At 48.5% G+C, this 11,325-nt stretch overlaps 1 protein-coding gene across 1 annotated transcript; it reads right to left on the bottom strand.

Moving 5' to 3' along the window:
• Positions 1–1,491: 1,491 nt before the first annotated feature.
• Positions 1,492–9,863, bottom strand: LOC105733299 (homeobox protein notochord-like). The gene is made up of 3 exons (XM_012475642.3): positions 9,437–9,863; positions 3,459–3,673; positions 1,492–1,650 (listed from the first exon to the last, which is right to left on the bottom strand). The coding sequence occupies exons 1-3, from the start codon at positions 9,861–9,863 to the stop codon at positions 1,492–1,494; spliced, it is 801 nt and encodes a 266-aa protein (XP_012331065.2).
• Positions 9,864–11,325: the final 1,462 nt, after the last annotated feature.

Genomic DNA, 11,325 nt, shown 5'->3' with positions numbered 1-11,325 from the left:
AAAAAAAAGATGGGGCTTTACAAGGCCAAGGCAGGAGAACCACTTTAGGTCTGGATTTCAAGAACATCCTGGGCAACAAAGGAACATTGTCTCTACAAAAATTTTAAAAACTAGCCAAACGTGGTGGCACGTGCCTGTAGTCCCAGCTGCTCAGGAGGCTAAGGTGGGAGGATCACTTGAGCCCAGGAGGTTGAGGCTGCAGTGAACTCTGATTGCGCCACTGAACTCCAGTCCTCCAATCTGGGCAACAGAGCAAGACCTTGTTTTGGCAGCTGGGCCTGAGCTTCCCCTGAGAATGCTAACAGTTCAGACAAAACAAGAAAACGGGAAACTTTGTGAAGTGTGCTAAACAGTCTACCTTCTCCTCTTTGCTCTCAACTCCATCTGATGGGGAAGAGTCTTCTATGCCCAGATGCTTTTTCAAGGAGGTTCGTTTTCCACAGCTAGACCAGGAAAATATTAATTGCTGGTACAGGTACCAATCCCTGAAGTGACAGAAGCTGTGATATTATGAAATATATATTTGGTCTTCATCTTAATTTCTTGGCACAGAACTCCTAAAATCTCAAGAATCTCTGAAGCGATGTCTTTTCATATGCTAATGAGTTGACTGATAACTGGTAGCCCTTAAGACTCCATAAAAAAACAAAAAGGGCAGGGTTTAGAGAGCTTCCAGATAACTGCACACGTGAAGCTTCCTGGAGAACTGAGTGCTTGGGGAAGGCATGGAAGCTCCCCACCCATTCCTCTGCACCTCACCCTATGCATCTCTTCATCTCTATCTTTATAATATTAAGCCAGTAAAAGTGTTTCTTGGAGTTCCGTGAGACACTTTAGCAAATTAACCAAACCCAAGGAGGGGGTCATGAGAACCCTACTTTATAGCTGGTTGGTCAGAAGCACAGGTAAAATCTGGGGCTTGTGATTGGCATCAAAAGTGAGGGGCTGCTTTGTGGAATGAGCCCTCGATCTGTGAGGTCAGACACTACCTGCAGATAGGTCGTGTCAGAATGGACTGAATTAGAGGTTGGAATGTTGGGGAAAACCCCTATACACTTGGTCACAAGTCTTTTGTGTTGATTGTTGTGGGGTGACAGCGGAAGAAACACTGTTTTTTCCAGCTGGTCTTCTCTACTCAGGGGCCTACAAGTCTTAGCAGTAACTACATACTTCACACTGTGCATGGCACATTATTGCTTTACAGACATCATCTCACCCCTGGGTGGTCTAAGTTATGAACACACTCATTATACAGATAAAGAAAAAAGACTCAGAAGTTCCATAGACTGGACAAGGACATAGCTGAAGACCAAAGTCTGTACCTCCAATCATTTTATTATTCCAGTTTCCAGGGGTATGGATATATAAAAAAGGGGGTCCCTGCTTGACAGCTTAGATTCCTCTGGTTGAGGAGGCTATTTGTTGAGGTTTGAGGCAGAGAGCTCAGGAGCAACTAGCCAGGCAGCCTGGCCAGGGCCTCTGTTGCAATCCTCAGCTCTCCGCTCCTGACTCGGCATCATCACTCTGGATGCTGGCACTGGAGCTGCTCGAAGGCTCATCCAGGGAGGCAGCCTCGGCAGCAGCTTTTGCTGCCCTCAGCTTTTGCTGCTTCTGATACTTCACCCTGCGGTTCTGGAACCAGACTCTCACCTATAATTGGAGACAGTGGGGCAAAGATCAGAATGTGACCAGCAGGTCTCACTGCTTCCCAATTCCTAGAGTGAACACCTCCCTCTGCCTGGCCAATGTTTGCTCTTCCTTCTCAGGAAGGCGCCTCCTCCAAAACACCCCATTCTATAATTCCAGACAACATTCATTCATCCGAGTATTTATTGAGTGTGATGTTGATACAGTGGTGAGCAACAGAGGCAAGCTGCCTGCCCTCATGGAGCTCACAAGCTAGTGAAGAAACACTGGCAACAAACATGTAAACAAACGAAGAGCTATGTAAACACAAAAGGGGGTACAAACAGGGATTTGGGTAGAGGAGTCCTCCCCTGAGGAACCAGCACTAAAGCTGAGGCTCAAAGGAAGGGAGGCCCACCTGATGGGGACAGAGAAGAGCAGGACCGCAGGGCAGGGAACAACCTGTAGAAAGGCACTGAACCAAGCTTGGAGTGTTTGAGGTCTAGGAAGGAGCAAAGCATGGATGAGAGAGGAGAAAATCAAAGGAGGGAAATGGGAGAGGTCAGCAGGTGCCAGATCACCCAGCACCTGGAAGATCATAGATAAGGAGTGCTACCTGTGGGGAGTTTACGTGGGCCCACATAATCCTATTTACATATGGAGTGCACTGTGCACCTGGCTGCTGTGTGAAGCATGGATGGCAGCAGAAGCAGGAAGACAGGAGGGAGGCCACCACAGCGGCCCAGGGAGAGCTGGGGCATACACTAGGGGTGATGGAGAGAAGTGAAGCCACTCCAGCTGTATTTTGGAGGTAGAAATGACAAGGCTCACTGATGGTTGGAAGTGGGGAAGAAGGAGGAATCTAGGATGATTGGGTTTTTGAGTAACCAGGTGGATGGTGGAGTCATGTATGGGAAAGGAACAGATTTGGGCAGGAAAAAAGTCAGAAATTGAGGTTTAAACTTGGGTTTGAGATACGTGCCCACGAGACATCTAAGTGGAGTCACCAAGAAGGTAGTTAGAGATAAAGTCAGATGAGATGGTTGTGCTGAGGATACAAATTTGGGAGTTATTGGGTTATAGATGGTATTTTAAGCCATGGGAATGAATAAATGAGACCAGCTGGGAAGAGATTTCGAGGTCTGCAAGGGAAAAGTAGCCTGCCAAGGAGACAGAGCTGGGAGGAAAAACCAAGACAGCATGGTGTCTGGAGGCTATGAGGCACATGTTTCAATAAGGGATGGGGTGGCTGAGTGTCCAGTACTGAGAGCTGCTGAGTGGTGGACTAGGTTGAAGAAAGGAAAGCATCTGTTGGCTTTGGCAACATGGAGGTTTATTAGGGACCTTGCTGAGAAGTTTTGATGCAATGGTAGGGAAAAGTCATGTTGGACTGTGTGAAGGAGTGAGTGGGAGGTGAGGACAGGGACAAAGTGAACATGACAAGTTCTTGAGAAGTTTGCCGTGAAAGGAGCAGAGAAATGATTTAATAGCTGGAGAGGAATATAGGGATCAAAGAAATATTGATTATAGTTAGTCTCTTGAATGTCTACTTAATTTTACTAGCAGGTCCTTATTTGGCATGGAAACACTTTGTTATCAAGTTTTAGACTAATAACCTAAGTTAATATCTTATGTTGTTCACATAATGTAACTTCAAATGGGACTGTTTCTTTCATTATATAGAGAGTGCAAAAAGTCAGGGCCTGCCCCCCTCAACAGCCTGGCACAGGGAAGAGGGTCCATGTCTTCCTCCCACCCTCCGCTTAGGGCCTTGCTGAGGTAGTGTCTATCCCCAGGTGCAGCGCAGGCCCAACAGGAGTCCCTGCTTCCACCTGGTTCTCTGTAAGATTAAGCCGAGCTGCCAGCTGGGCTCTCTTCTTCCCCACCAGATTGTGCTGTTTTACAAACATTCTCTCCAACTCTTCCAGCTGCTCCAAGTTAAACATAGTTCGGACTCTCTTTTGCTGTCTCTCTGTGTCCTGTAGGTCCTCCGTTGGGGCCCAGCCTGGGAAGGCCCGGAGTCTTGAGCAATGAGCCAGCTCCAAGCCTAAAGAGCAACCAGCAGCAGGAGAGGTTAGTCAGAAGCCCCCTGCGCACCCATCTTGGCAGAGTGAGAAGGCACACCCAGCTCCATTACCTTGCCTTCCCCTTGGCTAGGTAACAGGGCAAGAAGACCGTGAGAAGAGACTGTGCAGAAACAACAGGAAACAAACAAATGGAAAAGAAGGGACAACGCGATGAGACTGTCTGCCACCACTGCTCTCAGGCAAGTGGCTTAACTTCTGGCCCCAAATAAGGGTTGCCAAACCTCCCTTCTCTTTGCCTTGCTCTCCTTTCCTTGACTGCTTCTGGCAATGCCATAGGATGGGCAGGGAAAGGAGCCCCCCAGGGGTTCACCCTTTTAATTCAGTGAACAAATATTATACTTTTTGAATGTCTACCGTGTGTCATGCATGGTTTCAGGACAAAATAGAAAATCTCTGTCTTTATGGAGCTTACATTTTAGAAGTGAGGTCAGAAGAGATACAAGTCAGAAGAGTGGGTTGAGCTGAGGACACAAATTTGGGAATCATTGCTGAGCACGGTGGCTCATTCCTGTAATTCCAGCACTTTGGGAGTCCAAAGTGGGCAGATCACTTGAGATCAGAAGTTCTAGACCAGCCTGGCCAACATGGTGAAACCCCGTCTCTACTAAAAATGCAAAAATTAGGTGGGCATGGTGGTGCACACCTATAATCCCAGCTACTTGGGAGGCTGAGGCAGGAGAATCACTTGAACCCAGGAAGCAGAGGTTGTAGTCAGCCAAGATCGAGCCCACTCCACTCTAATCTGAGTGACAGAGAGAGACTTGGTCTCAATTAAAAAAAAAATTGGGAGTCATCAGCTTATATAGATGGTATTTTAAGCCATGGGAGTAGATGAGACCAAGCTGTGGGCCACTGGAGATACATCAACCAGGAGCAGTTCCTAAGTCAAGTCTTGATGGAGATGAGGGAGTGAGCCATTGGGCTATCTGGGAGGCGAGTATTCTAGGCAGAAGAATGTCAAGTGCAATGCTAACACTACTCAGCCCCCGCTAGCCTTGGGGAGGCCTCAGGGCTGACAGACAGACTGCCCCAACAAAGGGAGTGCATCTGGGGTTCTGGCTGCTCAGAACTCCAACCACTGGGCCCACTAAGCTAACCACGTGCCTGCCAAGGTAGACTAAAAGATCAGGAAAAGCCCATCAGACATACAGCCTGGTGTACCTAGTCTGCCTTGTTTCAGAATTGGAAGTTGACCTTTGGAGAAGAAAGTAGGCTGTATTATGTGTTCCTTAAGAGCTCTAGTTGAGGCTAGGCATGGTGGCTCATGCCTGTAATCCCAGCACTTTGGGAGGCTGAGGCGGGCAGATCACCTGAGGTCAGGAGTTCAAGACCAGCCTGGCCAACATGGTGAAACTCTGTCTCTACTAAAAATACAAAAATTAGCTGGGTGTGGTGGTGGGCACCTGTAATTCCAGCTACTTGGAAGGCTGAGGCAGGAGAATCACTTGAACCTGGAAGGTGGAGGTTGCAGTGAGCCGAGATCGTGTCACTACACTCCAGCCTGGGTGATAGAGTGAGACTCTGTCTCAAAAACAAACAAACAAAAAAACCAAGAGCTCTAGTTGCAATCCTAGCTCTGCCACCAATTACCAGCCACAGGACCTTGGGCAAGTCAGTATACTTCTCTGAGCCTTGATTTCCTCATATGTAAAATGGTGATAATAATCCCTACTTCCAGATATGTCATAAAGATTTTAACATGGTGCTGTCTGGGCGCGGTGGCCCACACCTGTAATCCCGGCACTCTGGGAGGCTGAGGTGGGAGTTCATCGCTTGAGCCCAGGAATTTGAGACCACCCTGGGCAACATGGCAAAACTCCATCTCTATAAAAACTTTAAAAATTAGCCAGGTGTGGTGGTGCACAACTGTAGTCCCAGCTACTTAGGAGGCTGAAGCAGCAGGATCACTTAAGCCCGGGAGGCAGAGGTTGTAGTGAGCAGAAATCACACCTTGGCAATAGAATAAGACCCTGTCTCAACAACTACTGCTACAGCAACAAAAACAAAAACATATGATGCTTACAGGGTGCTTAGCACTGTGCCAGGCACAGAGCAAGAAGAAAGTCAATGGTTATTATAAAAATTAAAACAGAAGTGATAATGCAATGGGGAAGAGAGGGATTATTTCCAAATCTATGAAAAATTAAGCTGGATCCACATCCAATACCTTGCACTAAAAAGAAAATCCAAATGAAGGAAATATTTAAATGTAGAAAGGTAAACCCACAACAATTTAGAAAAAAAAACAGGGGGAAGTTATTTTATGACCTCACAGTGAGGAAGCTCTTTCCAAGTATCATATAAAACACAGGGCCAGGCACAGTGTCTCATGACTGTAATCCTAGCAGTTTAAGAGGCTGAGGAGGGAGGATCACTTGAGCCCAGCAGTTCAAGATCAGCCTGGGTAATATAGTGAGACTCTACCTCTACCAAAAAAAACTGTTTTTAATTAGCCGAGTATGGTAGCGGATGCCTGTGGTCCCTGCTATTCGGGAGGCTGAGACAGAAGGAGTGCTTAAGCCTGTGCACCACTGCACTCCAGCTTGAGTGACAGAGAACCTGTCTCAAAAAAAAAAAAAAGGACAGAACTCATTTGTAAAAAGACATCAAACATAAAAAAGTTAAATTTTTTTTCTATGTAATGAAAGAAAACCACCATACTCAAAGTCAAAGGCCAATAAACAGAAAAAATTTTGCAACTCATTACAGTTAAAGGGCTAATTTCTTTTTTCTTTCTTTTTTTTTTTTTAATTTTTCGAGACAAGGTCTTGTTCTGTCACCCAGGCTGGAGTGCAGTGGCTTGACCTCGGCTCACTGCAACTTCTGCCTCCCAGGTGCAAGCAATCTTCCCACTTCAGCCCCGGCAAGTAGCTGGGACAACAGGTGTGCACCACCATGCGCAGCTAATTTATGTCTTTTTAGTAGAGATGGGGTTTTGCCATGTTACCCAGGCTGGTCTCAACTCCTGAGCTCAAGTGATCCACACACCTTGATCTCCTTCCAGAGTGCTGGGGTTACAGGCCTGAGCCACTGCACCCTGCCAGGGCTAATTTCCTCAATAGAAAACAGCATCTATAAATAGATTGTTTTAAATGACCAACTATACATATGGGCAAAATAAAGAACAGATAGTACAGAAAAATACAAATGGCTCTTAAACATGAAAATATGTATTTTTCACAGAAAAATACAAATGGCTCTTAAACATGAAAATATGCTCCATTTCACTTATGTTACAGAAATGCACATTGAACTAACACAGAGATACTGTTTTCCTTCTATCAGATTGGCTAAACTAAGATGGACATTATGTAGGTGAGATTGAAGGAGAAGGGAGCACTCTCACACAGCTGGTTTTGAAGTCCAGGAGGGCAGAGGGGCTACAAGCTTTGTGGAGGGCTATCTGGCAAAACTACCGCAAGCCCAGCCCAGCTATACTAGAATAGCCTATGTGCAAGGTTATTCATTGCTGTGCTGTATATAATAGCAGTGACAAAAAATCAATGGGACCTAATTAAACAAATTATGATATATTCCTACAATGGGCTACTCTGTGGTTGTAAAAGAAACTCTTTATGGATTGGAAAAATCTCCAAGATATATGATCAAGTGACTAGAGTAAGGTACAGAGTGTATGGTGAGTGTGGGGAAATGAAAGAATAGACATGTTTGTGTATATCTGTATTCAGGTAATAAATATGCATAAAATATCTCAAGAAGTAGGTGGCTAGGTGACAGGCAAAAGAGAAAAGTACTCTTCATATATTTCATATATCTTAGTATAAATTTTGACATTTGGACTGTGTAGATATAATACCCATGCAAAAACTAACTTGAGGCCGGTGCAGTGGCTCACACGTGTAATCCCAGCACTTTGGGAGGCTGAGGTGGGCAGATCATTTGAAGTCAGGAGTTCAAAACCAGCCTGGCCAACAGGGTGAAACCCTGTCTTTACTAAAAATACAAAAATTAGCCAGGCGCGGTGGCTCAAGCCTGTAATCCCAGCACTTTGGGAGGCCGAGGTGGGTGGATCACGAGGTCAAGAGATCGAGACCATCCTGGTCAAAATGGTGAAACCCTGTCTCTACTAAAAATACAAAAAATGAGCTGGGCATGGTGGCGCGTGCCTGTAATCCCAGCTACTCAGGAGGCTGAGGCAGGAGAATTGCCTGAACCCAGGAGGCGGAGGTTGCGGTGAGCCGAGATCGCGCCATTGCACTCCAGCCTGGGTAACAAGAGCGAAACTCCGTCTCAAAAAAAAAAAAAAAAAAATACAAAAATTAGCCGGATGTGGTGGTGGGCGCCTGTAATTCCAGCCACTCTGAAGGCTGAGGCATGAGAATCACTTAAGTCCGGAAGGTGGAGGTTGCAGTGAGCAGAGATCTCACCACTGCACTCCAGCTTGGGAGACAGAGCGAGACTCGGTCTCAAAACAAAACAAAACAAAAAACAACAACAAAAAAAACTAGCTTGAAAATGAGACAACACAACTGTAACATGAAGTAGCAAACTTTAATTCAGACCTCAGGTGTGTGAAGAGCTCAGAGAAAGGTGACTTGGAGTGATTGGCACAGCTCCCAGATCCAGTGGTGTTGAATTTGGATGGGGCTGGCAGTCCAGGGGTTAATGCACTGCTGAAATGGGGTGAGGAAATGCAGGACTGAGGCCGGTGCCCTGAGTAGGAATCCAGCAAGATTGTGTTACAGTTATCTTGGTATGGGTTGATAAGGCCTGGACTAACTTTGCTCCTGTTTTCTTCGTGGGGCCTTGGGGAAACATGAACCTGGCAACCAAAAATGGCAAAAGCACATGTAAGGTGGATGTTTAATGCTAGAGGGCAAAGTTCCCTCTACAGTTATTTATTTTATTTTTTTTTTTGAGATAGAGTCTCATTGTCGCCCAGGCTGGAGTGCAGTCATGCAATCTCCGCTCACTGCAACCTCTGCCTCTCAGGTTCAAGTGATTCTCCTGCCTCAGACTCCTGAGTAGATGGGATTACAAATGCGCCCCACCACGCCCAGCTAATTTTTGTATTTTTAGTAGAGACAGGGTTTCACCTTGTTGGCCAGGCTGGTCTCGAACTCCTGTCCTCAGGTGATCCACTCGCCTTGGCCTCCCAAAGTGCTGAGATTACAGGCCTGAGCCACCGTACCCGGTTTTACAGTTGCTTTCTCCTGAGATTTAAGTGCCTGGCCCTTAAGCACCACTTTAGAGCACTGCAGCCATGCAGGCTCAGAGCGGAGAAGTGATGCCCAAGTTCACAGACGTGAGCTGTGGCAGTGGTATTCGCTCAACAGCACGGTCCGGAGCATCCACTTCTCCCCAGGGGAAAAAGAAAAAAAAAAACAGGGCCATCGGTTCGGGTTGAGAGCCGCTTTGGGAAGCGTGTGTGCCACCAAGCGCTACCCCGGGGTGTGCGAGGCAGTCAAGGAACGGAAGCAGGGCTGGGTCCCCGTGCAGCCCCAGCGTTGACCTCCTGCCCACCGCATTTCCGCACTGCGCCGCCCTCACACCCATCCTCTCCCACCTCAGCAGCGTGCAAGGAAAGCTTCGCACCAGAGGCTTTCTCGGCAAGACTGTCTCGGTCCTCTGCTTCAGCGGCAAGGTCAACGGTGGCAGAGCCCCTTCCCACTCCAGCCATGTGTGACTCACAACCCAGTGCCCTCTCCTGCCCTCTCCGCCGGCGGTGGCGACCTTGGCCCTCCAGTCCGGGCGCGCAGTACCTGTGACGCCGAGGTCCCGCAGGCCGCAGACGGGAGCCACGCGCGGCCCCGGCACGGGGCGCGGGCAGCACAGCGGGTAGAGACTCACGCTCAGATAGGCAGGCGGCCACGATGCCCGGCACGGCCAGGACAGACTCTGGGCAGTGCACGGAGAAGGAGCTGTCCAGAGGTTCGGGTGGGCGCAGGCGGAGCCCGACAGCGGGGAGGCAGCCGGCGCGAGGGGGTCGGGCCTCGCCAGGATGGCCTCGACGGAGAAGGGGGACTGGAACCCTTCTCCCCGTCCGGGAGTGCGGGGCGTGTTCTGGCCTGTGGGGGACCCGAGCGCCGGAGAGGGGCTAGGGCCAGAGCGCGGAGGCCGGACCCGAGTGCCCGAGGGAGCGGGCGGCACGCTGCCTGGCGGCCTGGGGCTGGGCTTGGCGCGGCCCATGCCCGGACGGGAGCAAGGAGGGGAGCTCGGGAGGAGTGAGAAGATTCTGCAAATGGTACGAGCAAGACCGGTTGTCTGGGAACGTCCGGCGCTGGGTGTCCGGCGCTGGGCGGAGGCGCTTAAATTTGGCGGGGCGGGGCATGGGGCGGCCTCTCCACACTGCGGCTCGGGCGGGGCCCCCAAAGCCTTTGAGTGCCCGCCCTGGGCGAGGCAAGGTGGGCACGGCACCAAAGAGTGTGTTCCCTCCCTTCAGCCGCTTTTTAAAATGCCCACCCTGGGGCGATCAGGGGAAGGACCCTGAGCTCTCTGGTGATCCTGGGCGAGACGCTCAGCTTCGGTCAGGTGAGCAGGGATGTTCGTTTCCCTGGGGCCTTGCAGAGGCAGAGCTGTGATCTGGCGAGAGGTAGGGCAGTGCCTGCGGGTCCTGGCCTCAGCTGATCCGCGCCATCCTGACCCAGAAGGCTCCGCCAGATTCACCCAGGTGAATTCACCAGATTCACGCAGACTTTTTTTTTTTTTTTGAGGCAGAGTTTCGCTCTTGTTACCCAGGCTGGAGTGCAATGGCGCGATCTCGGCTCACCGCAACCTCCGCCTCCTGGGTTCAGGCAATTCTCCTGCCTCAGCCTCCTGAGTAGCTGGGATTACAGGCACGCGCCACCATGCCCAGCTAATTTTTTGTATTTTTAGTAGAGACGGGGTTTCACCATGTTGACCAGGATGGTCTCGATCTCTTGACCTCGTGATCCACCCACCTCGGCCTCCCAAAGTGCTGGGATTACAGGTGTGAGCCACCGCGCCCGGCCCGCAGACTTTTTTTTTTAGTTTACATATTTTATTTATAAGCACGGTGATAAGTAAATTTCCCACCCTGGCCCTAGCCTTTTAATATCCCTGCCTTGAGATACCAATATAGTTACCAATTTCTTTCTTTTTTTTAAAAAAAAAACTTTTTGGCCAGGTGCAGTGGCTCATGCCTATCATCCAGTACTTTGGGAGGCTGAGGCTCGAGGATCACTTTAGCCCAGGATTTGATTTGATTTGATTTCAGGGTAAAAGATATGGCTACTATGTCTCTAGCTCTGGACTTTTAGTATATAACTCTCTGTGTTTCCATATATAATTGTCAGTTTTCTGTTGTGTCATTTATTCCTTCTTCAGACTGTGAACTCCTGAGCATAAGCATTAATATCACCAATGTACTTGTTAGTAAATACAGTAAAAGAAGTTAACAGAACTGCCTTGATTCAAATTCCCTAGGTATGTGGTTTTAACTTGCATTTATTTCCCTGAAGACCCTTCAATGTGAGCATCTTTGTATATGCTTATCAGCCACTTGGATATCCTCTTTTGTGTGAAGTGCCTGTTCAACTGGTTTGCTTATTTTTGTATTGGGTCACTATCTTTTTCCTATTGTAAGAGTTTTCTGTATAGATAATTTGGAATCAAGTCCTTTGTTTTAATA

The sequence above is a fragment of the Aotus nancymaae genome, unplaced genomic scaffold (genome assembly GCF_030222135.1).
Source record: "Aotus nancymaae isolate 86718 unplaced genomic scaffold, 86718_ANA_hifiasm-v0.15.2.pri h1tg000057l, whole genome shotgun sequence".
NCBI lineage: Eukaryota > Metazoa > Chordata > Mammalia > Primates > Aotidae > Aotus > Aotus nancymaae.
The sequence above is the reverse complement of the archived record's forward strand: the minus strand, read 5'-3'. Positions and strand labels throughout refer to the sequence as shown.

Excerpts from the sequence above, each read along its gene's own strand:
- LOC105733299 (XM_012475642.3), bottom strand. The coding sequence starts at position 9,863 with ATGGGCCGCGCCAAGCCCAGCCCCAGGCCGCCAGGCAGCGTGCCGCCC. Across the intron at positions 3,674-9,436 it reads GCGGGACCTCGGCGTCACAG|GCTTGGAGCTGGCTCATTGC; the intron begins GTACTGCGCGCC and ends GTTGCTCTTTAG. Across the intron at positions 1,651-3,458 it reads TTAATCTTACAGAGAACCAG|GTGAGAGTCTGGTTCCAGAA; the intron begins GTGGAAGCAGGG and ends CTCCAATTATAG.